The 24,376-nt window shown below is 50.9% G+C and overlaps 10 protein-coding genes across 10 annotated transcripts; 4 read left to right on the top strand and 6 right to left on the bottom strand.

The window, feature by feature from the left end:
* Positions 1–180: 180 nt before the first annotated feature.
* On the top strand, positions 181–2,318 carry BO87DRAFT_328682 (AATF family protein). Its single transcript, XM_025620230.1, has 3 exons — positions 181–325; positions 409–514; positions 599–2,318. The coding sequence occupies exons 1-3, from the start codon at positions 268–270 to the stop codon at positions 2,142–2,144; spliced, it is 1,710 nt and encodes a 569-aa protein (XP_025483079.1). The 5' UTR covers positions 181–267; the 3' UTR covers positions 2,145–2,318.
* BO87DRAFT_352988 (uncharacterized protein) lies at positions 2,240–3,596 on the bottom strand. The gene has a single exon (XM_025621216.1). The coding sequence runs from the start codon at positions 3,341–3,343 to the stop codon at positions 2,618–2,620; it is 726 nt and encodes a 241-aa protein (XP_025483078.1). The 5' UTR covers positions 3,344–3,596; the 3' UTR covers positions 2,240–2,617.
* Positions 3,597–4,789: 1,193 nt separating this feature from the next.
* BO87DRAFT_450815 (uncharacterized protein) lies at positions 4,790–6,510 on the bottom strand (the record flags this gene model as incomplete). Its single annotated transcript, XM_025628436.1, has 7 exons — positions 4,790–4,932; positions 5,011–5,110; positions 5,159–5,265; positions 5,317–5,739; positions 5,792–5,885; positions 5,988–6,053; positions 6,109–6,510. Coding segments are annotated over 7 exons (1,335 nt in total), but the record flags the coding sequence as incomplete, so codon positions are not given.
* A 678-nt stretch (positions 6,511–7,188) lies between these two features.
* On the bottom strand, positions 7,189–10,267 carry exg2 (putative exo-beta-1,3-glucanase). The gene is made up of 3 exons (XM_025621215.1): positions 8,837–10,267; positions 7,775–8,787; positions 7,189–7,722 (listed from the first exon to the last, which is right to left on the bottom strand). The coding sequence occupies exons 1-3, from the start codon at positions 9,905–9,907 to the stop codon at positions 7,311–7,313; spliced, it is 2,496 nt and encodes an 831-aa protein (XP_025483076.1). The 5' UTR covers positions 9,908–10,267; the 3' UTR covers positions 7,189–7,310.
* A 214-nt stretch (positions 10,268–10,481) lies between these two features.
* Positions 10,482–11,513, bottom strand: BO87DRAFT_373926 (peroxiredoxin). Its single transcript, XM_025622673.1, has 3 exons — positions 11,291–11,513; positions 11,053–11,234; positions 10,482–10,995 (listed from the first exon to the last, which is right to left on the bottom strand). Exons 1-3 carry the CDS (start codon positions 11,469–11,471, stop codon positions 10,558–10,560), a joined length of 801 nt encoding a protein of 266 aa, XP_025483075.1. The 5' UTR covers positions 11,472–11,513; the 3' UTR covers positions 10,482–10,557.
* Positions 11,514–11,925: 412 nt separating this feature from the next.
* On the top strand, positions 11,926–13,477 carry BO87DRAFT_352977 (putative MFS monocarboxylate transporter; the record flags this gene model as incomplete). Its single annotated transcript, XM_025621214.1, has 2 exons — positions 11,926–12,301; positions 12,370–13,477. Exons 1-2 carry the CDS (start codon positions 12,165–12,167, stop codon positions 13,475–13,477), a joined length of 1,245 nt encoding a protein of 414 aa, XP_025483074.1. The 5' UTR covers positions 11,926–12,164.
* A 241-nt stretch (positions 13,478–13,718) lies between these two features.
* Positions 13,719–15,054, bottom strand: BO87DRAFT_450804 (uncharacterized protein). Its single transcript, XM_025628435.1, has 2 exons — positions 14,892–15,054; positions 13,719–14,835 (listed from the first exon to the last, which is right to left on the bottom strand). Exons 1-2 carry the CDS (start codon positions 15,037–15,039, stop codon positions 13,814–13,816), a joined length of 1,170 nt encoding a protein of 389 aa, XP_025483073.1. The 5' UTR covers positions 15,040–15,054; the 3' UTR covers positions 13,719–13,813.
* Positions 15,055–15,385: 331 nt separating this feature from the next.
* Positions 15,386–17,629, top strand: BO87DRAFT_328668 (transcription factor; the record flags this gene model as incomplete). The annotated part of the gene is made up of 4 exons (XM_025620229.1): positions 15,386–16,331; positions 16,380–16,803; positions 16,850–17,141; positions 17,213–17,629. The coding sequence occupies 4 exons, from the start codon at positions 15,386–15,388 to the stop codon at positions 17,567–17,569; spliced, it is 2,019 nt and encodes a 672-aa protein (XP_025483072.1). The 3' UTR covers positions 17,570–17,629.
* Positions 17,630–19,058: 1,429 nt separating this feature from the next.
* Positions 19,059–20,866, top strand: BO87DRAFT_394548 (F-box protein; the record flags this gene model as incomplete). The annotated part of the gene is made up of 2 exons (XM_025625127.1): positions 19,059–19,131; positions 19,881–20,866. The coding sequence occupies 2 exons, from the start codon at positions 19,059–19,061 to the stop codon at positions 20,864–20,866; spliced, it is 1,059 nt and encodes a 352-aa protein (XP_025483071.1).
* A 229-nt stretch (positions 20,867–21,095) lies between these two features.
* On the bottom strand, positions 21,096–22,808 carry BO87DRAFT_352971 (tannase and feruloyl esterase; the record flags this gene model as incomplete). Its single annotated transcript, XM_025621213.1, has 1 exon — positions 21,096–22,808. The coding sequence occupies one exon, from the start codon at positions 22,806–22,808 to the stop codon at positions 21,096–21,098; it is 1,713 nt and encodes a 570-aa protein (XP_025483070.1).
* Positions 22,809–24,376: the final 1,568 nt, after the last annotated feature.

Genomic DNA, 24,376 nt, shown 5'->3' with positions numbered 1-24,376 from the left:
AATCCCGTCTACTATGATTAAATGATGGAAGCTAATACTGCCAGAATAAACTACACCGCCGGCAAAACCCACCCCATTCCACCTAACACCTTCCCAATATGGTAGGTAACCCCGACACCGCATCCCGAAATCTCGGGCAGAAAAAAAAAGTTGCAAAGGGAAACTAAACTAGTCTGCGGTTTTGAATTTCTTCCGTTTGGGTGATTTGCTTTACTTTTTACATTAATTCTTTCCACACCACGGACGTGAACAGTCGCAGTCGCAGCCATGGCTCCGAAATCTCTGGCGGAACAGATGGCCGAGTTGGAGGATTTGACTCCGAGAGGTATTTACTAATTCTAATCCTGTTGATGTTGATGTTGATGTTGTTTGGGGGGAACTATGTTCTGACTCTGGTGATGCTTTAAGACTACGACCCTGAGGATCTTGATCGCGGAAACCAGGATAGTGATGAGGAGGGTGCTGCTGGTGGTAAGGATGAGAATGCGGGGAGGGAGCATTATCAGGCTGTTGGGTAGGTTTTTCTTCATTTCTCGTTTTGTTTATGGGTTGGTGTCTAGTTGTTCATGGGGCGTGTCTAATTATTGTATCATTGCAGAAAAGCGACGCTTCGCAAACAGGACCCCATCACCCTCGGAAAACAATATGCTGGATCGAAAGTGAGTCGCGCGGCGTTGGAGGCTGATAGTGATGATGATCCGTTTGCTGCGCGGTCGGGTGATGAGGATGAAGACGATGACGAGGATGACGAGGACGAGGACGAGGACGAGGATGAAGATGAAGATCTGGAACTGGGTAGCGACGAGGATGACGAGGACATCTCCGAGAGCGAGGAGGAGCAGCGCCCGTCCAAGTCTGCAAAGAAGGGAAAGAAGCAGGTCGAGCTGGACCACATGGATACCGACGAGTCGGACGACCTTGAAGGCAGCGAGGGATCTTTCGACGAGGACGACATGCCCTCTGATGAAGACGAGGAGGACGAAGACGACGACGACGACGAAGATGACGACGAGGAGGAAGAAGAATCAGAATCCGACTCCGACTCCAAACCGCGCAAACCTACCAACGACCGCGACGAACTCCGGCGCCTGATGGCAACCGACCAAAAGACCATCGCGGCGAGCATCTCCCAAGCCGCCAAAGCCGACGCCGCGAAAGGCAAAGCCGTGAAGCAACAACGCGCGACCTTCGACGCCCTCCTCAACACCCGAATCAAGCTCCAAAAGGGCCTAACAGCCATAAACCAGCTCTCCCTCGCCGCCACCTCCCCCGACGCAGACTCCGAAGAAGCCATCACCTCCGCCGAATCCGCCGCTCTGGCACTCTGGTCCACGCTCGAAGACCTGCGCGTTGCGCTCGCCGACGCCCACAACACTAACGGTAGCACAGAGGAACCCAAGAAGCGCAAGCGCGTCGACACCGACACTCCCACCGCGACGCTTTGGACACGCATGACCGATCTCGAATCCGCCGCGACCACCCACCGCCGCACCATCCTCGACAAATGGTCCGCCAAAGTCCGCGGCTCGACCGCCACGACCGCCGCCAACACCCGCGGCAAGCTCATCAACCCATCCGGATCGGGCGCGCAGTCCATCACCGCCGTCCTGGACGCCCAGGTCGCGACCGAAACAGGCGACCATTCCCGCGCCGCTAAGCGCGCCCGTCAAGACACCACCACCACCACCACCACTGCCGCCGAAGGCGCAGCAGCCACTACCCCCATCTACGACGACACCGTCTTCTACCAATCCCTACTCCGCGATCTCGTTGAGCAGCGCATGGCATCCTCCGATGCGATCACCAACGGCCTCGATACCCTGCATATACAACTGCCGACGCGCGGCGGAGCAGCGATCCACCCTGTGACGGGGATGCGGAAGGACAAGGTCAAGCGGGATGTGGATACGCGGGCGTCGAAGGGTCGCAAGATGCGGTTCGATGTTCATGAGAAGTTGCAGAATTTCATGGCGCCGGAGGATCGTGGTAGTTGGACGAAGCATGCGCGCGAGGAGTTCTTTGCGTCGTTGTTGGGCAAGACGGCCAGTGGGCTGTTGAGGGAGGAGAGTGGGGATGAAGAGAGTGGTGCGGAGGAGAGTGAGGAGGATAGAGAAGAGGGTGGATTGCGGTTGTTTAGGAGCTAAGTAGAGCCTGCTTACTTTGGGTGTATAGTATTGATTGCCTTTTTTTTCTTATATCTAAGAGTTGTTTAGTGGGGGGAAAAGTGTGGAGTGTATATAGCTTGGATTGATTACTATGTATGGTATGTGGGATTGGTACACAACAACACAACACAACAACAAAAGTCACAGTTTGGTTCGACTTCCCCGACATTTGTCTGTCTTCTGTTCTTCTCCCTCTTGGGAATCGTCGTATCGGTCATAATTTATTAATCGTAATGCTTTGCTGCAGCGCAATAGGTAAGGTAGTGAGTAATCACACCTTCGGATATATCCTCTTGCACGAACATTCCCCACGAACTCCCCTATCGAGCGCAAAGCAGCCGGTAAGCACGTATGCTTCTCGATCCATCAACAGACAAATCAATACTCAGCATACAGTCCAACCGTCAACTCGGTAATAGAATGAACGCGCAATGGTCCAGTAGGGACAGGTATCACCGCTGCGCTCCCTTCTTCGCAGGCGAATACCTCGGCAACCACCCGGCGGCTGACCCAGCAGACAGGGGTCTTTCCCACTCGAAGCTAGTCTGCCTCGGTAAGCCGAGCATTTTCTCCTGTACGGCGCGCTGGAGCTTCATTTTCCTTTCCTCTTCTTCCTGGGGGGAAAGGAAGTGCGGGAAGCCGTCGTAGTCGACGATGACGGCGCCGCTGACGTCGTTGTAGCCTGGGAGGGGGGAGACGGGGATGGATCTGGTGGTTGTGTCGATCATAGCTTCTTTGTCTTGTGGTGATGGTTGTTGTCGTTGTTGGTCTTGTTGGAAGAATGTGTAGGTTGGGGGTGGTGAGGGTGGTGTTGATGTTGATTTGTCGGCAAGGTAGTATTCGGCTGGGGGGTTGATGTCTTCCCAGATGAAAGAGGCGGTTTTGTTTTCGGTGGGTGTTTCTGGTTCGGATATTGGTGGTGAGTGGAGGAGTGGTTTGGATATTTTGGATGCGAATAGGTCTGGTTGTTGTTGTTGTTGTGGTTGTGATGGTGAGTATGGTTGGCGGGTAGTAATAGTAGTAGTATTGATGGTGTTGGGTAGTAGAGGCTCCGAGAGACTAGTCGGAGTAGTACAAGGCTTATCCATTTTACCGGCAGAGGTGAAAAGGGACCGGAAGGATGAGAAGCGGTGGCAGCCTATTACTGGCCAGGAAGAAGTAGTGTTGTTGTCAGGCATTGATTCGATCAATGGCTAAGTAGTAGATAGAGAGATGTTATTGTTGGCAGCAGCAACAGCAGCAGGAGAGAAGGAATGGCATTAGCACTCTGCAAGATGCGGGGGAAGTGACAGTCCATTGGGCCGGGAGAGCGGGAATAGAGTTTCTTTAGTAGTTTTAGCAGTGGCCAAAAAAGATGGGGAGAAGGGAGAAGAGGAGGGGGTGTGGAAATGGGATGTGCAAATGACCTTCAGGGGTATGGAGGGAACTAACTAGTCGCATTTTGCATCTAACAAGTGAATATGCGGAGCCGTGACTCGGAACCGAGGCGGGCAAATGGATGATCAATGACTTCACGTGCCTCCCCTGGCACCTCTCAACTTCTGACTATTGATTTCGCCCCAGCCGATCAGGCGGAACTGGAAGGAGCTAGTGCTGGGGAAGGCGCTCCTGAAATGATGAAAACGGAGGGGGATGCGATGCTCTCAATTCCGGCTTCCATGGTTGCATTTCCGCCTGGCTCCACGTCGAATACGCGTTGTTATCCACCCGGATTAGGGCTCTGCTTGGCTTGCTACGGTGGAAATGGACGTTTTCGGGCTCCCGATAATACTCCTCCGATCAACTACCATAAGTCTTCTGGAAATCCTGAAATCTGCCTCGAAGTTTCGGTCCAGGCTTCATGTTGCTTCTACCTGGACCCTATCGGAGCCGGCAATCTCCGTGGCGCGATAATCTCTGCAGCATGCATGGAAATGGCGCCGCGTGATAGGTGAACCCATATGCAGGGTGTCCGGCGTGCACGATGTTCCATTTAGGTTCGCGATCTCAAGATCCGTTGCCATTTGTGTCATGTCTACACCGCTACAATGAGGCCCGATTGTGAGGTGCCCGATAGGATTCAGATGAAGTCTCAAGGTTGGTGCTGGATTCGACTGGTCCGCGAAACTGCATCGACTGGTTGTCGCATGTGTTGGTGCAGTAGAATCATGCCCAATGTGACGTCTACAGCCCAGCAGACGTGAGCGCCAGTTATATCTACGGCCATTATCTGCCAATCGGCATGCGTCACAGATCCTGGCGGTCATATCGTCCTTTTGAGCTTTTAGCCACTTGATCAGATGGTGCTAGTCCACCGGTGCATATGCCCGGACGAATAAGAGCTGATAGAGGAAGCGAGGATCCAGCACAGAGACGCACTGTTAACGTTTCTGCATCGATTACCCTGGCAAAGATCCCAGCGTGGCTAGACTCATCACAGGGGCAATGCGGGCGACTGCTGCCTGGTCGAGATCCACAGTTGATTGGGCTCAGCACAAGGGCAATAGCTGGTGACGTGCTGGGGCTGTCGGAGTCGACCTACCCCGAGATAGGTGGCACGGCGCATAGTGCCCCGTTTTGTCGAATGATACACCTGTCACTCCTTGAGTAACAACGCCTGGGTTTCGGTATATGTTCGGGTCAGTTCAGCTGTCCGTCTCTTCGTCGGCCCATTGCTCTCGTAAGGACTGGATCGATGCCGTCACATCCCACCCCGTTCTCGTCCACATCTCTCTGGGGAGGATTTCTGCAGCCTGTTGGTCCGTCTTTTGCCGAATGACCCAGCCCCCTAGTTCCATTGTTAGTCGAGTAGAAAAAAGGTTTGCGCTCAGTCCGTGTCACATGACTTGACTGCCATGTCACTTACACGCTACGAGGCTATGCCGTGCGGTGAAAAGCGTATTCTCCGCTTTGGGATTTGACTTGGCCAATCCCAGCACCATGAACAGGTGATAGCGTATCGTTTTCTGAGTACAGTCAGGAGAAAGTATCATATTGGAATCACACTAACGTACCTCGATGTTTCGCGAATTTCTGAAACTCTCGTAAGCAAGCGGAGGACTTGGGCAACAAGCAAAGGCAAGGACTATCTTGGCGATATGGTAGTACTGAGTTCCGACCACTAAGTTGGAAACATTATTAGTCGCAATCGGGCAGACGTCGGAATACTCACCGTGCACGGGTAGCAACATCCACATCTCTGGGAACCGACACGAGACATCCTTCCCACGAGGAAGCTCGCGCAGGGGATGAAAGGACGGCGGCTTTCTGGCATTCCAGTCTTCAACTTCCTGCGCAATACTCTGTAGCGCAGTGTATTCTGGCGAAGACATCTGATTGAAAGCACATTTGAGGACTTTGGCTAATAGGAAGACCATCCGAGCTGCCCACGCAAAGTCATCATTTCTTAGGAAGATATCGGAACGATGGAAGCTTTCCAGATTTGTTCGTAGGGGCTTTTGCGAGATCAGCCATACATGAATGTCTTCACGGAGACAGAGCCAGGCTGTCGCTTCACCCAATCCCCCGGAGGATCCAAAAGAGACAGTATTCATAATACGCGTTGCCCCTGTCAAATGGAATTGGTTGTCGTCATCTATATCAAGTCAGCGCCGTGAATGCTTCTGTGACAGCACGGCATCACTTACACTCCATTTCCTCGTGTTGGCGAAGGATAGCAACAGTAGCAAGAACAACATCAGTCAGATCACCACCAGTTCCAGATAATGTGGGAATCAGCAGCTGCAGACAGTGGTTATGATATTGCAGCGCCTCCGCTTCGTTTCCCTTCCTTTGTCGCTCGACATGACGAGAGGAGAAAGCGAAAATCGCATACCGCAGAACCGGATCCTGCATTGCTCTCACAGGCACCTCTATCTCAAAGTGTCGATGGGGGTCAGTTATATCTGCCTTTGAGGGGTCAGCGGCAGAACAAACACTTGAAATACCAACTATCTGCTCGTACCCACAACGCCATATTCTCAACATAGTTCCGCATCAACTTCGCTTCTCTCTCGTTGAACAAGAGCCTCTGCTCCCGTACCAGATTACCAGTCTGTAAGTCCTTCCCGGGATCTCTGTCAAATTGCTGAAGAACGTTTCCCATCAACAATTCCAACTCAGACGAACGACCATCATGGCACAGAGTCTGCATCGGAGTGGTATCATCCGTCAATGGCGACGTATACTGCTCGAGGCCATGGTACTCCACAACACCGACTGGAGTTATAGGGGCATCATTGACCCCACGAGACTGCTCTGTCGGGCCATTATGCTCTGGCTCTTCCACCTCATACAATCGTTTGATGATGACGGTTTCGTCAACGAACCTCACTTCGGAAGTTGAGAAGGTCAGCTGGACACCACCAACCGCCAAAGAGACAAAGGGGTCACTAACGTGGACCCATCAAGTATGGCCACAAACCCCTCTCCGGGAAGAGAGCATCATCATCACCGAAGATGTCTAGTCCGCTCCGGAAGCGCACGTTTACTCCTCTGTCGCAGTCTATACCTGCTCGGAGGCAATGGCTGCAAGCTGGAGAATTGGTGTCGCCTGTAGGATAGACGTGTCAGTTCTGTACAATAGACCTATTTGTGGGTGGTACTAACACTTCAGATGACGGACTAGACAAGAGAAGAATTAGTCCTCAAATTATGAATCTCTTCCATCCTGGGCGGTCTAGGAACTTACTCCGACATCTTTGACTGGAGGGATGGGTTAGCGTAGCAATCTAGGAATGATGATAGGTGGTTGGATAATTACCATCCAGCGATCAGACGATGTCGTGGTTTGCGTGATGGGGTCATGGGGGCTCTGGTGCTATTGAGAGCGAGAGAAAGTGGATGAGGAAACACGGAAAGAGTTGCCTTGTAGAGGTGAGCGCGGGCTAGTCTAATTTCGGTCGGGGGCCATCCCCGCATCCCATATTAAATCCCCGCATTCGCTAAATGAAGGATTTCGAGCCACGGTCGGGCCTATCCGTCACTTGTTGGATGGGCCATTCTTGGCATTTATTAGATATAACAGGTTCAGTTGTTAAACCAACTCCGTTGATATTCATAAATATATAATGTATAAAGAAAACCTATATGCAATGACAAACGCTCATAAAACCATAATACATGACTACCGACGCCAAAGCCCAAGATGAGACAACAGATGAAGTCTCAATAATATTCCGGCAGATTGCCAAAACTAGGGATGGCATCCCCGCACTTAAAGGCCGGGCTATAGGCCTTCTTCGGCATGTAGCCGTTCTTCCATGCCGTCCGATAGCTCCACTGTGCTGCAGACTCTGTTGCCCAGGTCCAGTAGAACCACCCCATGGCGGTTTCAAAAGCCGACATCTGTGCTTCGGCGTAGGTTTGGAGGAACGTCTTGTATCCTTCCGAGTAGACGCCGGGGACAGCGTTCGCTTGCGTGCAGCTGCAGGTTCCCTCGCTGGCTGTGGGACAGTACTGAGTCGAGTCGGTAAGAGAGAAGGTACCTTCCCAACGAGTACCGCGGCCGACATTGTTAACGTATTGAGCACAGTCGGTGTCGGCTTGGGACCATTCACCGCAAATGGTCGGGCCCCATCTAGCTAAGGTCAGTAAGTTGTGTGGGTGGGATAGACCGTAAAGATACATACCCCGTGCTGGTAATGTTGATCTGTTGGATCATGGAGTACCAGCTTTCGCAGATGAGCTCCACTCTTCTGGTGTGATTGAGGACGATTTCGCCCGTGTTGAAGACGGTGTATTGGTGGGTGTCAAGCATCATATTGTTTGGTCGAGTTTTGAGCATCTTATCCCATTTCGCCAGGTTGAGGAAGCCGTCATGGGCGGTGACCCAAGCTTTAATACCATTCTTCTGCACCAGGTTGGTGGCTTCTACTGTCCAGTTGAGAACTTTCTCGACAGGCAGGGAAAGCATGAGCGGTTCGTTTACGAGGCCGTAAATCGTCACGACGTTCTTGTATCGGTCCTGTGCGAAGAACTGCGAGAGTTGGTCATGCATCTCGAGAGATCGTTGTCGGTTTAGTTCTCCATCGGTTCCATTCAGCCAGCCGATCATACCCTGTCGACCACTGTGGTTCCAGCCATTCTGACTCCCTGGGATTCCGTGGGGATCGAGGTTGACTCGGAGGCCGTATTTACGGCAGTATTCAATGGCCCTGAGGAGGTAGCGCCATGCTATTTTTGGGACATACGGATCGCCATCGTATGTCTTGATGGCCCAGTATGAAAACTGGATCCGAACGTGATCGAGCCCGGCATCTCTGATGTCAGCAAAGTCTTGCTCGGTGATGAATGTGGCATAGTGCTTTTCGATGACTGAGGCAGCTGAGTCGCCGAGTTTCTTGGATAGCGTCCACTCGTCGATTATTCCTTCGCTTGAAGTGTAGGTATCGAAAAGCGAAGGGACAATGAAGGGCTCGATCGACAACCAGCCTCCAAGGTTGACACCGCGGATAGGTTGCGACCCGTACGGAAACTTCTCGTCCAGAGGTGGCACGTTTTCGTTCGCTTGGGCTGAGTCGTTCCACGTCGAGTTCAGACCCATAATAGACAAACCACCAACGGTGGCATTTGTAAAGGTCACATTGAAATCAGTGGTATCGTACCATGTAAATGGATCGAGATACGTCCCTCTAGCATAGGCCTGTTATGGTCAGTATCTCTCCAAGCATGGGAAAGTAGAGCAAACATACCGGAATGCTATCACGACTAATCCCTTTCAGATTAGAATTTGAAGTATTGTCGCCTCCATTCGTTCCATGAAGCCTTCTTGCCTCGATGATTCCCACTGGGATCGCTATAGCTGCCATGACTATTAATATTGCAAAGAAGATGAAGGTTTTGTGATATCGCTTCCAGAACGACGGCCTCGTAGAGGCAGAAGAACCTTTCGTGCTACCATCCCAGTCACCCTCTTTCTGGAGCAACGCCTCTGTAGGCGGCCCACCTCCACCACGATGTCGCATCTCGATACCGGGGCCTCCCTGTTCCAATTGCGCCCCAGACACTACCCTACCCTGCGTCTGTCCCGTCGGCGCTACCGCAGGAAACGGCCGAAGCATCATTGGCTCCTCACTCAGAACCGGAAGTTTCCTTTGCCTACCACCCTCCAAATTCTTTTGTGACATTGAGTCCGCACGCTCACTGCCCAGATGGCTCAAGCAATCCTCATCACCATCCTGTGACCCAAGCAGCTTTGCCAGGGCATCCCCACTGACCAATCCCGCCGATGCACCTCCGTTCTTATGTTTGAAGAACGCCGCAAGCCTCTCTTTCCTCCTCTGCCGTCGCGTCTCTCGATCCAATCGCTTCTTTCCCTTTCCCTTACCCAGAGACCCGGATGGCAATGGAGGTCCATCATCACCAAGCGCCCCGCTCATTTGGTACTGATACTCTTTCGCTTGAGTAACATCCTCTTCCTTGGGAATGGCAGTCTCAAACCCCTCTCTCCATGCATCACCTTCGACCTGAGCGCGTAACGGAACCCAAGGCTCCCCAAACTTATCATCGTATTCACGGTCGTGGTCATCCTCATGGACATTGTCATCATCATCATCATCATCGTCATCGTGATATTCATCATGGGTCTCGTAACTATAGACATTTCGTGGTGCACGGGCGTAGTCTTCCTCAGCGGAGTCAAACAACGAATCGTTGTTATTATAATGTTCCCTCTGGTACACCGAGGGAGAGTAAACGGGATCGGCATCGTCCAGCTCGCTGCTGGGACTCAACCGGTCCCGACTGCGGGAGTGGCTCGGCATGCAGTGCAGCCGGGAACTTTATCGGAACGAATAAGAGGCGTAAAGGAATAAAGGAATGTGGGCGTCAGATAAAGTAAATTAATCAAATCCAATCGGCAGATCCGGGTGTGCCGGAGCGAGAACACAGTGTGGAATGTTGGGTTGCCCCGCCGGTCACAGTCTAGAACTGCCACCGTCCCACGCTGACGGAGTGCCCCTGAAGGAGAACAGTGGACGGAATGTACGGGAAATCGGGTGAGATGGGATACGATCTCCGGAGTATGGCTAATTAATTAGCTGAGCAGTCTCGGGGTAACCAAGACGGGATCGCCAGGAACCGGGAGCAATTGAATGAATGAAGAGAGGAAAAGGACATGTCAGCTCAAGGCGGCGGCGCGTCTGGCGATAAACAGAAATTCGCCCGATTTGAAACCCTTTTTGTATTGGATTTGCTGTTTTGGGTCTAGTGCGGAGTCGGTCGTTTTTGGGGTGTGGCTGGATTGGGACTAGTGCGGGCTATTCAGGGACTGGACCCTGGGGAGTTATCACCTGACTGGCTACGTTAATAGACCTTCTTTACTTCGGAGGTGTTCTAGAACAATATTATTCCATTGATATATATTTTGTTGCACATGTTATTGTTGTTACAATCCCTCTTTTCACCCAAGCACTTAGTACTTGGTGTAACGCAGGTACGGCTTCAGCTCGCGCACCTCGCCAAACTTCTTCTTGGCATCCTCAGTCGACACCGAAGGAGGAACAATCACATCCTCGCCCACCTGCCAGTCAATGGGAGTGGCAATGCCCTTGCGGTCAGCAGTCTGCAGAGAGTCGATGACACGCAGGACCTCGGCCGAGTTGCGGCCAGTGGAGGCCGGGTACGACACGGTGAGACGGATCTTCTTCTCGGGGTCGATGATAAAGACGGAGCGGATGGTGAACGGGATGCCCTTCTCAGCAATGTTGTCCAAGTCGCGCTGATCAACCATGTCGTAAAGGAAGGCGACCTTGCGGTCGGCATCGGCGATGATAGGGAACTGAACGTTGGTGTTGGCAACCTCTTTGATGTCATCAATCCACTGGTCGTGGGAGCTGAGGTCATTGGCGCTCTAGATGTTCATTGACTGTTAGCGGCAGACCAGAAATTCTAATACCAGACCACTCACCAGACCGATCATCTTGACGCCTCTCTTCTCAAACTCATCCTTCATCTTGGCGAAAGCACCCAGCTCGGTGGTGCAGACGGGGGTGAAGTCGGCCGGGTGGGAGAAGAGAATGGCCCAGCTGTTGCCGATGAACTCGTGGAAGTCAATTTCGCCATGGGTGGTAAGGGCCTTGAAGTTGGGGGCTACGCTGATCAGTATGCATCCAAGTGGTGCAAGGTAGTTGAATAGGTAGACCTACCGGTCGATCCAAGACGCAGACGAGGCTGTTCCTGGGGAATGGTTGTGAGGAACCGGCGAGTGAGGGGCTGAACGCGGGGCTGCACGCGAGGAAGCTGCGTGAAAGACACCCGGGGAAGGGGGGTGGCTCTGGGCAGAGCGGTCAAGGCGCGGAAGCCAACACGGGGGAGAATTGATGCCATTGTGCTTGATCTGGAGCAATTGAGATGGGATGAAGAGAGAAGAAGCGTTCCGAGAGCTTCCACTGCTCCAACAAGCTGTTTGCGTGATTGCATCAGTGGGGGAACACTAACCGGATTCGGCTGCTCGCACGTGCTGATTCCTGAGGCAGACAAATATAAGCCTGAGGATGCCAAGCGCTTAAAGATTTAGCCCTCTCTATCCTGTATGCTCACAGATCCACTCATCCTCTAGCAGCTCTTTAGCAGAGCCACGCTTGTTCAGATTCCATTGTGACATCTTTCGCACCAAGCGTAAAAAACGGATCTTAGCCATACCCTCAAGAGATGTTTCCCTATCCTCGAGTGGTATCCGACCTCCTAGCAGAAATTGGGCTAAAAGGTCACCTATGAAAGTCATATAGTGAGCGATTATCATAGTACGCAGCTAACATGGACACTAGCTTAGCATCATCCGAAAAGAATTCAGAAGAAGTAAATCCGCTCGGATTTGGGTGACCAGCAAAGTCAGGACAGTTAGACAGGAATTATTTAGCTGGGCTTGTTTCCGAATGGTGTTTTGACTCCGAAGCCGAGAGCCGAGACTCAAATATATATCAACAATGAAGCAGTCAAGCCGTCCAGATACCATACTGAGCAGCCTCAATCTCTTCCTTTGCATTTGTGAATAGATAGTCGGAACAAACGACCGTTATCATGGAAAAACTTGAATCGCCCAAAGCGGCCAACTCGCAGATCAATGGGCAGAATACAGCCTATACTACGCCGCCGAATGGTGGTCTCCAAGCCTGGCTGCAGGTGGCAGGCTCGTTCTTCCTATTCTTCAACTCATGGTACTATTTTCATGCTACCACGCTATACTTCAAAGTACTCTTCTAATGACCACCTTCGCGAACCACAGGGGAACGGTCAACACATACGGTGCCTTCCAAGCCTACTATGAACTCGGCCTGCTTAAGGACCAGTCCAGCTCAGACATCTCCTGGATTGGTGCAATCCAAGCTTTTCTCCTCCTCGTAATAGGAGTCATTACCGGTCCCCTATACGACTCGGGATACTTTTACATTCTCATCCTCACCGGCTCCGCCCTCATCGTAGTCGGATTCATGACACTCAGCGCCTGCACCTCATACTGGCAAGTCCTCCTCGCTCAAGCGTTCTGTATCGGACTCGGGAACGGATGTCTCTACATCCCGTCTGTGGCCATAATTCCACAATACTTCTCCTCGCGGCGTCCAATTGCCACAGCCCTCGCCGCGTCGGGAAGCAGCCTAGGAGGCGCCCTCTATCCCATCATCTTCCGTGAACTCCAGCCTCGCATCGGCTTCGGTTGGGCTACACGAACCATCGGGTTTGTAGCTCTCGCAACGACTGCCTTTTCCCTGTCTGTTATGCGCGTGCGCCAAACCCCCAAGACCAGACGCGTCTTGACCGAATTCTCTGCCTTCAAACAGATTCCATACACCTTATTCTGTGCGGCCATGTTCTTCGGTTACATTGGCTTCTTCAACCCTATCTTCTACATCGAAGCTTACGCCATCCAAAAGCATGCTGTAGGCGAGCCCCTCGCTTTCTATCTTGTCTCAATCCTCAATGCTGCATCTGTTCCGGGGAGAATCGTTCCGGGGTTACTAGCCCCGAGACTCGGCCCGTTGAACATACTTCTGGGAAGTGCTATCATCAGCGGCGTGTTGTCGCTGTGCTGGATCGCTATCACGGACACCGGCGGCTTAATTGCATTCGCAGTCCTCTATGGACTTTTCTCCGGGGCTTTTGTTGCACTTCCCGCTGTGGCTTTGACCTCCCTCACTCCGAATCTTGAAACCTTGGGAACGAGAATGGGTATGTGTTCGGTGTTGTGTGGGTTGGGGTCCCTATGTGGTTCACCTGTTGCAGGTGCCATTCTGAATAATACGGGGTCGTATCTGGGTGTGCAACTATATTCAGGGCTTAGTATTGGAGCTACGGGTGTGCTGCTGCTGTTTGCAGGAATGTCGAAAAAGGACTGAAGGACCTCGTTAATGGGAAATATTGTACTCCAGTAATGCTGAATTCTTTGTCCTCTTTGGAAGGAGTATTCTTTTAGTTCACATTCAATCCATTCCAATGAGAGATGTAGAGGTATCAATATTGGTCTTCGCGCAATTTATAGTATACTATATAGCTTGCTAAACATGATTATAAAAACTATACTAGCCAACAACGATTCAATAGATTAGAGCACCAACAATACTGTAGTCATTGACTTCCCTCTCCCTGAAAATTCCTGGCCTACCTAAATTATATACTCGGGATTACATACCAGCAATCCATAACAATGACATACAATCTCAAATGCAGAAATTCTATCTGTTGCTCATCGTAATTACCAAGGGCACAGTGGTCGTAATTCGACGTGGAAAGATCGATTCCCATCCGACTTGATAGTATACTCGAAACTCAAGCTCGTAGCTCCGGCCCACCATACACGAATGAAAGGTGGGCACAAAAGGTCCGTCAGGGGAGAGACTGAACGACACCGGAACAAGGGCCTCATACGCCATCTCAATCTGTGAATCCGTTTTTGTGGGACATGGCACAACCTCCCATGTTATACTAGACATGTCTTGGGTGGCGATTTGCAGAGTCTTCGTGTAAACGCTCGATTGGTGACTTTGGGTTTGATAAGAGATATCCGGGCTTGGAGACAGACCAAAAGATGTCGATGCACGTATGGAAACAGTCAAATTGTGTAAGCGAGGGTGAACTCCCGAGGCTGAATAGTACCGAAGTCGAAGGGGAATAGTAGCCTCTGTAGGTCGTTGTTGGTGAAGGTGCATGGTAAGCGGTCCCGCATGCAGGATCTCACCGATGAGGCGGCCTTCCTTTCGCCGGAAGATGTTACGCACGATTTGGGCCTTCATTGGGGATTCATGATTTTCCAGAGCCAGTTGAGAAGGCTTATCCGAGTTATTGGTTGCAGGAGTGAAGGCTGGGGGTGGCCTCTCTGACGAAGGGGTGGGAATGATATAGATATCCCTAGTAGTGCTGAGCTTCGGTTCCTGGTCTTGCTGACAAGCTTGGAGAGTTGCCTTGATACAGTAGCGAATCTGTACCGCATTTGGGGTGAGGATGTCGGCTTTCTTGCTTCTTGGGGCACATGGAGTTTTGCTCCCTAGAGAAGGAGGCAGCGCTGTATGCGCATATCGCACGAGTGGATCAAACACGACGTGGCTGCATGATTCAGTGGGGAGAGCTGATGGGATGACAAATGTAAATGGGAAAGTCCCAGGAGAATCGACTCGCGTCTTCTGGCTGAAACGCAGAAAAGTCTGGGTGCTCTGAAGTTTGACTCCTACTTCATGCTGCATGGATACTGTGGTTGTTCCTGTATTAAGCAGAATATTAGCAGTGTCTCTCCAATAGCCGATGTAAGGACTTTACCTTCAAGCATGATCATCATATCGGAGTAGTGGTTATTGTTCTCGACATGGATACTGATCTCGCCTGAGATCATATCCCCGTTGGAAAACACGCATAATGCATCATCTGAAATGCCATGTATATGTACCTGGAGTTTGGATCTTGCCATTGTCGTGAATAGATCGTTGGGGATATTGGAATGGCATGTCGGTGTCGAGTCGAATACATGGATATATGCTGTTTGGCCGTTAAGCTACGGATATCGGAATCGGCTTTCGGCTGTACGAAATAATTAATAGGAACCCAGAGTCGAATGAAACACCACCCAATGACCAGCTTGATTGCCAGGATCTTGAGGCCTTACGGAGAGGCTTATCGGAGCAGAGCCAATCGGGAATGATTATGGTAATCCCGAACACCGAGTGGCTTTCCGGCACTAACGACTAACATTATCTACACCGACGCTGTGGAAGTTCTTTGATTTGTCTCGGTGCTATCTGGTAACCTTCGGTGCTATGCCTTCTCTGCGGCGGCGCAACGGTCGCAGGGCTGCCTGTGAGGCCTGTCGCAGACGAAAACTAGCTTGTGACCACAATCAGCCGACATGTCAACGATGCCAGAAGCATTCACTCGAATGCATCTACCTGTCACAGTCAAATAGCACGAGAAGCACGACCTCGGGAGAAACTCCGCAATTAGTTGTAGGATCAGGTGTCCCCTATCCTGAGGTGCATGCAACATCCACAGAGAGCCACGGGGTTGCGGACCGGAGCACGCCCCTTATCGAAAGCTCGAACGAATATCTGGGACCAACGAGCTTCACCTCGGTATTTGTGGAACATGGAGATTGCTTCGAGTTGGAGGATGCCAATAAAACTTCAGGAATACGACGAGACTTAGCTCCAGATCTCCAAGTTGACCCACCACTTGTGCAGCTCGGCGCTCGTATTCTGAGCCATATACCGGAGGAGCGCAACTGCTCCATGCTCTTTTCAAGCCACATAAATCCAAATGATGGCTGGGTTCGGCTGGCAGGGCATCACTCATCAGACAGAATGTGGAATTCTTTTCGGCCGGCGCTACGACGACGGTCGGAAGAAGACATGCTGGAAACTGCTTCAATTCTCACCCGAAATAGCAAAACACCGCTACAAGAGAAACAGGACCCACAAGCCTGGCTGGCCTCCTTTACAGGGTCACAGATGCGATGGGAAACTCTTGGAATTTTGTATACCTATTGGGCTTGTGGAGCAATCTCCTCGTCGTCGGAGAGTCAAGCGGTTGCCGATTATTGTCAGGCACATTCATCTGTTACCAACGCCAAACAATTGATGGCGCACTTCAAACGCTGTGCTTCGTTATGCATTGATCTGTGCAAACAGCTTGGCTCCATCAATCTTCTTTTTGTGTATCTGTTGTACAAGCATAATATTCTGGAGGGCATTCTGAGCGGGGACAAGAGTACGTGACATTACAGACTAAAGATGCCTCTGGTCTAACCAAAGTAAGGTTTCTCCCACTGGACACAGCATGGCGAGCTAGTCGCCGTGACTACTTCTCTCGGACTTCATCGCGAGCTTGCAACCGAGGCAGAAACTGTGAGTCTCCCATACGAACTGAAAAGGAGGCTCTATGCCGCTGTTTTCAACATTGACAAGGTCATTTCGACTTTCACTGGGCGACCCCCTCTCTTGAGTCAGGTATATTCATCTACCAGACTGCCACTAGATCTGAGTGACGATGGCCTATTATCTAGAGATCTTCCGTCTGCCGCTGCGCAGTTAGACTCCTGCGGATGGAACAAAAACAACCAGATCTACTCTACAACAATCTTACGATCGCGCACTAGTTTTGCCCGTATCCGACATGAGGTCTTGGAGGTTTTAGAAAGTTCAATGGATAAACTGGCTGATGGATCCGTCAATAGAGCCATGTGCGTTATTCCAAGCCACGCATATACCTTCTAACATTGGTATTAGGGCCTTGAAGCAACGTACCCATGAGACATACATGCAACTTCCATCGGTGATTCAATTTTCGAAGTCTGAGCTCGGCAACACTAATGTTCCCGGATATGTCCTCTATGCACAGATCCTCACGCGCTTGGAATTTCTCATGAACCTATTTCTCTTGGAACGGCTGTTGAAGCGACACAATATCGTCACCGGGCAAGACCTTGTCGAAGTGAGTCATGAAATGCTGCACTTGACCTTAATCTTCTGGAGGAAGAAAGACCGATTTTTTGGTCTGTACGCTGACTTTGAGTGGCTGGTACGTAATTGGGTTCCCTGTATCCATGATACAACTCGAAACTTTTTTTTTATCTCTAACACAACTATAAGACCATGTCGTACGCAATCCCAGCAAGTGGCATCCTCTGTCTGGAGCTCCTGCGACAAGCCACACACCCGCAAGGCCATCAAATGCGCCTTCCACGATCACCAATCATTCAGAACCTTAGCCTACTGGTGGTATGCCTGGACTGGATCGAGACTGAGGCTTCCTGCAAGAGCATGGTATGTTCCATACGGAGGATCCTGAGTCGGTCTCTAGACCGGATATTGGATCCCGATCCGCCTGGAGTTGAGCAGCTGCAGTCTGTGGCACCATTTCTGGATGATGAGCTCCCGCAATATCCGCATTTAGAGCTGCTGAACACGTTTGACTGGGTTGATTGGGATACAAGTATTGGTGAATGAAGCTTAGGAGGAAGGGGGGAAGTTATTCAGACCCAAGCGGATTACAGTCCTAATGTGAAGAGCTGTAGAACGAGTCTACTTGTCAGGCAAACGATATGATAAGCGCCAGTTTATAATTAATGCCCCAGCTAAACCCGTAAAAAATCAAATTCGAGCGGATGGCTATTGGGCCATATCTGAAGGCCTAGGTCAGAGGCTGTATGAAGGGGGACGACAGCGAGGTGAGAGGCTTCACCTTCCTATTATCATGCGACTTTGATATTGTACGATGAGTCGGATTAGGACTGTTGTTTGCTCATGTCTCCCTCACTTCTCCGTTCATTAGTCATAGCTCTAATATCCAAGCACTACTACTGGCCCCGATGTATCTACCGTTGGTAGCAATCATTGTCTGGAAGGGTACCCTAAAGTTTCCTAGCTAGCGGATTGCTACAGTCCTTGTCATTCCTAGAAGTGATATATTCCATTCCTGGAATAACTGCAGGTGCGACTCCGACCAACCATCCATTTTAAAGATCTGCTACGCAGGCTCTTTTAAGCCCTAAAAATTCTTACCACAGTGACATTATTGATAACTATACTGAGGCACCCCGCAACTGAAGACACTACTCCTATGGTTCATTTTTCATCAATTATTCTTGTTTCTTTTGTTGTACTGATTTCCTTATCACAAACATTTCCGCCATCATATCATTGTGCTTCGCAAGCTTTAGGCTGGGTTCTACCATAACTTCGAGAGAATTTTTGGGTATTGTATTGCTCTGAGGATACGAGTCACCAGCACCTGCACGCGTCTACGAAAGGAACTTGAGCACATACAAACCTCGACCTCATTCCTACTGGATCAACCAATCACCCGCATCACCTCGGTTAGATCACTCTCAGGCAGCTTAGAGTTGAAGGTTAATTTACTGAGAAAGGCTCTCACCTCAAGCTCAGACTCCACAGGTGAGAGACAGACATAGCATCACGATTAGGGTTCCTGCATATAAGGCAGGACCGAAGGAAAAGCAACTCAGGGTTCAGATATACGTCGACTTTGCAGTTGATTGGATGAGATCCCCTTGATCGGGTTGAACTATCCTATCTCAATATTTAAACAGCACATACCTCACACGAGACTCACAGCTCATTCCAAACTGATACAGACCCCAGGGCTAACTAAGTTGGACCTCTGTCTCTTTACTTTTCCCTCTCCTCTACCTACATATATCCTTCTGTAGCTTCTGGCCCTCTACTTTCTTGACCTGAAGTACTCTACTCCGCCTCCTACCTCTCTCATACGGTACCCTCTCATCTACAACTACCATCCACCAATCACTACCATCAACCAAGGACCACTTTCTACCAACGAACGCACGACTACTCGACACCCCCAAGCTCACTCAAGCACCTACAATCAACCTAACTACCGCTCAATCTTTGCGTCACGTCGACATCACACCTTGACTGATCGATCTTCACATCCTCCCAGAACCAATCTATAAACATGTGCACCAATCTGCAAATTGCGTTCTCCTGCGGCTGTCAGAAGGAGATGGACTTTATTCAGTGCAAAGAACGTCAGGGAACGAATGTCAGGTGCAGCCCCTCCATAAAGGCGTTGGGAAAAACCTCGCCAAATTATTGCCGGCGCCACCTCGTACCTCCCGGTGCGCCGACGACCTACGTTGAGAACAAGGAAGTGCAGGAAGGCGACGAGATTATGGCTACTGAATAATGAGACATGGTATGTATATGGCTTCCCCATTCGTATTGCTTGGCTATCATGATATGTGCTGACTTCAAGTGTGTTCTAGGAATCTCTATTGACTTGGTTTTGGTTCGTCCGTTGAGGTTTAATATTTCGGAAGGTTTGGGGAGTCCCAGGGCTATGCATAGTGCAAGGCTTTTAGTCTACTTGGAAAATTAGGGAAGAGCTATTGGAACGTTGATATGCTGCTCATTGTGATCTTTCCTCATCTAAGCATCGTATACGAATGCGCTGGAGGAACTATAGGGGAGGATAGCTTTCAGATTCCCCTTACCACCACCTTCATGATAAGTCAAACATCGTTTACGTGCTATCAATGGAATGGACTTAATTGAGCATTTAACTGAACTGGACCACGTGTCGTAGGACTATCCTCTCCTTCATTCTATCTTCTTCCTTTCCTCCTTCCATTCCTCAAGGACCCAGACTCTGCTACATCCCCAACAGAAAGGATCAACATGAACCCCCAAAAATTACAAACTTCCACTTCTCAACATGATCCGCACGAAGATGAGATCATCGAGCTCACCACCTACCACCGCCGCGACTTCGACCTAGCAGTCATCCACATAAACCGCCGCGCCCACGAACCCGTCCGCAGCACTATAACCCAACCCCTCAAAGCACCCTCCACAAGCCTAGGCCAGCTAGATGTCCTACATCTAGAACTCATCCACGAAATCTGTCTCTACCTCGACATCGAATCCCTCATTCGATTCCGCCAAGTCAGCCGCCGCGCCCAACAAAGCGTCAGCACTAGCCGCTTCTACCGGGAGACAACAACACACGCACTCGACGCATTCTGCGCACTTTTGAGAACCAAAGTAGCAAACCAATTCACCCTTACCGAGCTGTTCACTGCGCTCTGTACGCGCGACTGTCTCCTCTGCGGCAGCTCATTCGGAGGCTTCCTCTTCCTCCCGACCCTCCTCCGCTGCTGCTTTTCATGTATCCAGAAGGATCGCCTGCCCCGGCTCGTGCCTTACGCTGATGCGAAATGGTATATTTCGTCGAAGTGTAAGACAGCTTCGAAGACATATAGCTTACTCAAGTCTCTTCCGATTCTTCGGACCATCCCGGGGATCTACTCCATGCAGGAGGTATCGAGCAAGGGAAGGAGACAACTAGTGACTATGGACGATCTTATCCGGGTAGTTGGGTCTAAGCCTACTAGTGATGAAGAAGCTACTTGGACTGCGGCTAAATCATATTCCAACTTGCCATTCATGGCGACGACTACCTTACCTTATCTTGATCGGGCTAGTGGGCGCATCGAGCACGGTGTTTGCTGCACTGGGTGTCAGGTTTCCCTGGAAGAAGGTCTTACAAAGGGAATGCGCTTTGGGGCTGATGGCTTGGTCTTGCGTGATAGGGTTTATTCGCATGAGGGTTTGATAGAGCATTTTAGAGAGTGTCTGAAGGCGCAGGAGGTGTGGAAGTTGCGGAAAATGGGGACATCTGTTGCGAAGGTTTCGGAGTTTGTGCGCCGCAGAGGGTACTTTAAGGAGAGGGACGTCGTTATGTCGTTTGATCGGGCCAAGTGAAGGCGTAATTTATGGGTTATGGAAAATATCTTGCGCTGGTCTGTTGGGCCACTTAAATTACTACTTAAATACAGATAAGTACCGAATTAAATGATAATTACAACGACACCATGTCGCTTGCCGTTGCTTCCCCTTCTCTAGGCCGACTGTTCCGAACAGAGAACTTCGGTCTACTCCATCCCAGGCTAGCATATCAAATTGCGGAACAATCCAACTGGTGCCAGTCTGTCTAGTAAAGAGGCAGGCTGTATGCATTAAAGTCATACTGCCAGGTGTCAATCGAGGCCTGGTCGTACACACATTCCATGACCATGCCATTGTTCTTCCACAAGGGGCGGAGGGGCCAGGCGCAGATTTGGGCATTGCTGCCCTTCTCCTCGCCCGAGAGGTAAGTTGCGTTCAAGGTAACAGGCACCACTCCATTCTTGACGCAGTCAATCATCACCGCCATGTTATCCTGGGGCCAGGGTCCCGGCTCATAGGCGTTGGTCGCGCAGTGGCTGGCGCCAGGAACCAGGTACAGGCGGTAGAAGCTAGCCATGGCGTCCGTGCTCTGGTTGTAGCTAAGATCCGGATACATGATCTTGCGGACGGACTCGTGGTAATGAACGGAAGATCCAGTCGGGATACTGGGGTCCGACTCGCCGTGGTAGTGGATGATCTTACCACCAGCCTCCTTAAAGGCGCTCAGATCGGGGTAGGTGGTCTGCAGGAAATCACCATAACGGCGCCAGCCCAGCTCCATCCAATCGCGGAGGGTGTCGTATGTGACGTTATCCAGGCTCGAGAGGTTATCGGCTTCGACCAGTTCCAGGAAACGGGCGACCCACTCGCCGCTGAGCGCGTCGATGTCGAGCTCATAGCTGTCGGTGTCACTGTTGTACTGGGTCTCGGCGTCACTGAAGGCAGAAGTGATCTGGAACCAGATGTAGGCCCGCTTGCCATCTAAAGTGTGAAGACCCTTGAGCATCGTGGCCGCGGCCGCGGCGCCCTTAGCACTCACCGTGCCGTTCTGGGCCGGTGTGGTATTGGAAACTGTCAGGCGCTTTGCGTGGGCGGATCGCTTCTTCAGATTCTCACTGGTGGTCTCGGCGGCGCAGTAGTAGGGCTCCCCGATGGTGGAGTTAAGGTCAAAGTGCAGCTGGCAGAGGTCAGTCCGCGCGACGACGCCGTCCTTTCTGCCGTCCAGCTCATCACAGGCAGCTATCGTCAGGTTCATGATCTTCTCCAGTTCACAGGGCGGGGGATAGTAGCCCAGCATCTGTTCAACCACGTTGGGGAAGAGGTGGTTGACCTGCTGCTGGCCGTAGCGGATCGCCGGCGCTCCGATAATAGCACCATCCCACTCCTCGGGGAACCGTTGCACCTGGCTCCAGCCCTCGCGGCCGCCTTCGGAGCAGCCCATGTAGTAAGAATAGAGCTTGCTACTGCTCGCGGTGGTGTTGAAGAAGTTCTTGGTGAAGGCTTTGCCGATAACGCTGAGCTCATGGTGTGACTGGTAGCCGAAGTTGTAGATCGCATCCCAGTTGATCGTGCCGTTAGCGCTGGGGAACACAGCATCCAGGTCGGTTGTGAAGGCCCCGAACCCTCCATCTGTGATACCGGCGGCAGCACCGTAGAGGAGACCGGCAGGCATCAAGTCGCCCTCCAAGTTGATGGCGAAGCCACCACCGCCCGTGAACAACCACCGATTCTGGTAGGCATCGGGGGCGGGCAGCCAGATGCCCAGCAGAATCGAGCCGTCACGGCCGGCGTGCGAGTAGGCAAAGGTTACGTTGCAATAGTCGAAGGTGCCATCCGGGTAGAAGGTCTGGTCGCTCACGGAGACGTTGTAGACGGGGCTGGCGGTCACCGAGCTGGTCTTGATCTCTAGTCCAGTGAAGGCATCCAGAGGCAGGGAGGACTGCACGTGCGAGACGGTGCAGACATCCGCAAGCGACATCCCGGCAGCAGCGATGCTGCCTGCCAGCTGAGTGGACTTCATGATTGTGAAACGAGTGGCAGGAAAATGAGAGAAATCGACTGCGAGTGAGTCGGTGTGATCTGTCTGTGTGATAACGTCAATCGTTGTAGCAAGCCGATGTTTATATACCTGTCTCAAGATGTCCTCAGCATTGCACTGGCGAGCATAGAGGCTGGTCCTCCTAGGTTCATTCTATCTCAATATCCGTGAGGGAGCATATCGTGCTCCTGTGATCTCGCAGTCCCGCCCAAGACTTCTCGCGGTCCTGCCGAGAACCACCTACGGTTTGGCAGGTTATATTGGTGCAGGAGAGAAACGGCCTCTCATGATTGGTCTTAGAGCCAGGTACAAGCTCACGCATGTGGTGCCACACGGTAATATCTGATCAGATACATGGTAGGGCTGACGCGGCAGCGAAGCCTGTTCGGCGAGCATACTTTATTGGGTGGACGGAAACGATGATATACCGCTTTCCGAACGCCATTTAAGCATTGATCTGCAAATTGATCATGGTAAACCGGGGGGTTTTCTTCAGGCACGGGTGGTAGGGATGGCGGAGAGTAGTCTCTTTGCAGGCAAGAATGACAAGATGAGACCCGCAATATATTCTCGGTGGTGGTTCGATTCACCTTAATATCAGATAAACTTGTTGTCAAACATAAATTAAGCTCTCTGGACCATGTCATGGGGCGAACCTAGCGTCATTCGATTAAAGCTTTGCGGAATAGAGACGCTCATCAAGTGGGTCGAGTTGTCTCAGGCTGACAGGCTTGTGATTAAGTGTGTCAGTGGCAGATGAGACATAGTAAACAGACAGCTTGTTGTCAAGAGTATTCTATTATGTATTGAGAAAATTTACGGAATGATTGATGGCCCTTTGCATATTTATATAATATGCTAGTAACTTGGAAGCAACCCTTACTATCTATGAAGGTTGAGGTTTAGATACCTAGACTATGTTATATGGAAGAGTTCATTTGCAGTTGAGAGTCACTGAGCCTGGTGCGATGTAACTGCCAAGCCCATTGCAGATGTATTCTTGCAATTGATGAGGCCCCATTAGCGTAGAGTTTTGATCCTTGGGATGGGGCCTCTCAGCAGTGGTGAGAAGTCTTGTTGTAATGGCAGATTGATTGGCAGGTTTGCTGTAGTGGTGGCAACAGACAGCTTGATTTTCAACGATATGTGGATGCAAACAATGTGCCAGCTTAGATCAGTATTCTGATAAAGTCAGGAATATGTATACTGACCAAAAATGGTAATAGGCAGACAAACAGATGGCCTTGAGCTGTAAGCTGTAAGTTCTAACAACTTTAGAGGGTGGGACTTCGGCCTTACGTTATTCCTGCTCCATCTCAATGACTGGAACCTCCGCCCAGAACATCCAGAAGCATTTCCATCGCTTCAGTCAGACAATTGAACGAGCCGATCTCGGTTGAATCGGTCTCATTTCACATTGCTCAGTATCTGGGGATCGTTTTCGTCTAACTTCGAGTATCCTTTATACTGTACAGAATATTCGGTTTTCGTATGTCTCAGATACTGGA

The sequence above is a fragment of the Aspergillus neoniger genome (assembly GCF_003184625.1).
Source record: "Aspergillus neoniger CBS 115656 unplaced genomic scaffold BO87scaffold_6, whole genome shotgun sequence".
NCBI classification, from domain to species: domain Eukaryota; kingdom Fungi; phylum Ascomycota; class Eurotiomycetes; order Eurotiales; family Aspergillaceae; genus Aspergillus; species Aspergillus neoniger.
The sequence above is the reverse complement of the archived record's forward strand: the minus strand, read 5'-3'. Positions and strand labels throughout refer to the sequence as shown.

Coding starts and splice junctions, on each gene's coding strand:
- BO87DRAFT_328682 (XM_025620230.1), top strand. CDS start 268: ATGGCTCCGAAATCTCTGGCGGAACAGATGGCCGAGTTGGAGGATTTG. Junction 326..408: donor GGAGGATTTGACTCCGAGAG/GTATTTACTAAT, acceptor TGATGCTTTAAG/ACTACGACCCTGAGGATCTT. Junction 515..598: donor GAGCATTATCAGGCTGTTGG/GTAGGTTTTTCT, acceptor GTATCATTGCAG/AAAAGCGACGCTTCGCAAAC.
- BO87DRAFT_352988 (XM_025621216.1), bottom strand. CDS start 3,343: ATGCCTGACAACAACACTACTTCTTCCTGGCCAGTAATAGGCTGCCAC.
- exg2 (XM_025621215.1), bottom strand. CDS start 9,907: ATGCCGAGCCACTCCCGCAGTCGGGACCGGTTGAGTCCCAGCAGCGAG. Junction 8,788..8,836: donor TTAGTCGTGATAGCATTCCG/GTATGTTTGCTC, acceptor TGACCATAACAG/GCCTATGCTAGAGGGACGTA. Junction 7,723..7,774: donor ATCAACATTACCAGCACGGG/GTATGTATCTTT, acceptor GACCTTAGCTAG/ATGGGGCCCGACCATTTGCG.
- BO87DRAFT_373926 (XM_025622673.1), bottom strand. CDS start 11,471: ATGGCATCAATTCTCCCCCGTGTTGGCTTCCGCGCCTTGACCGCTCTG. Junction 11,235..11,290: donor TCTGCGTCTTGGATCGACCG/GTAGGTCTACCT, acceptor TGATCAGCGTAG/CCCCCAACTTCAAGGCCCTT. Junction 10,996..11,052: donor GCGTCAAGATGATCGGTCTG/GTGAGTGGTCTG, acceptor ATGAACATCTAG/AGCGCCAATGACCTCAGCTC.
- BO87DRAFT_450804 (XM_025628435.1), bottom strand. CDS start 15,039: ATGGCAAGATCCAAACTCCAGGTACATATACATGGCATTTCAGATGAT. Junction 14,836..14,891: donor TATGATGATCATGCTTGAAG/GTAAAGTCCTTA, acceptor TGCTTAATACAG/GAACAACCACAGTATCCATG.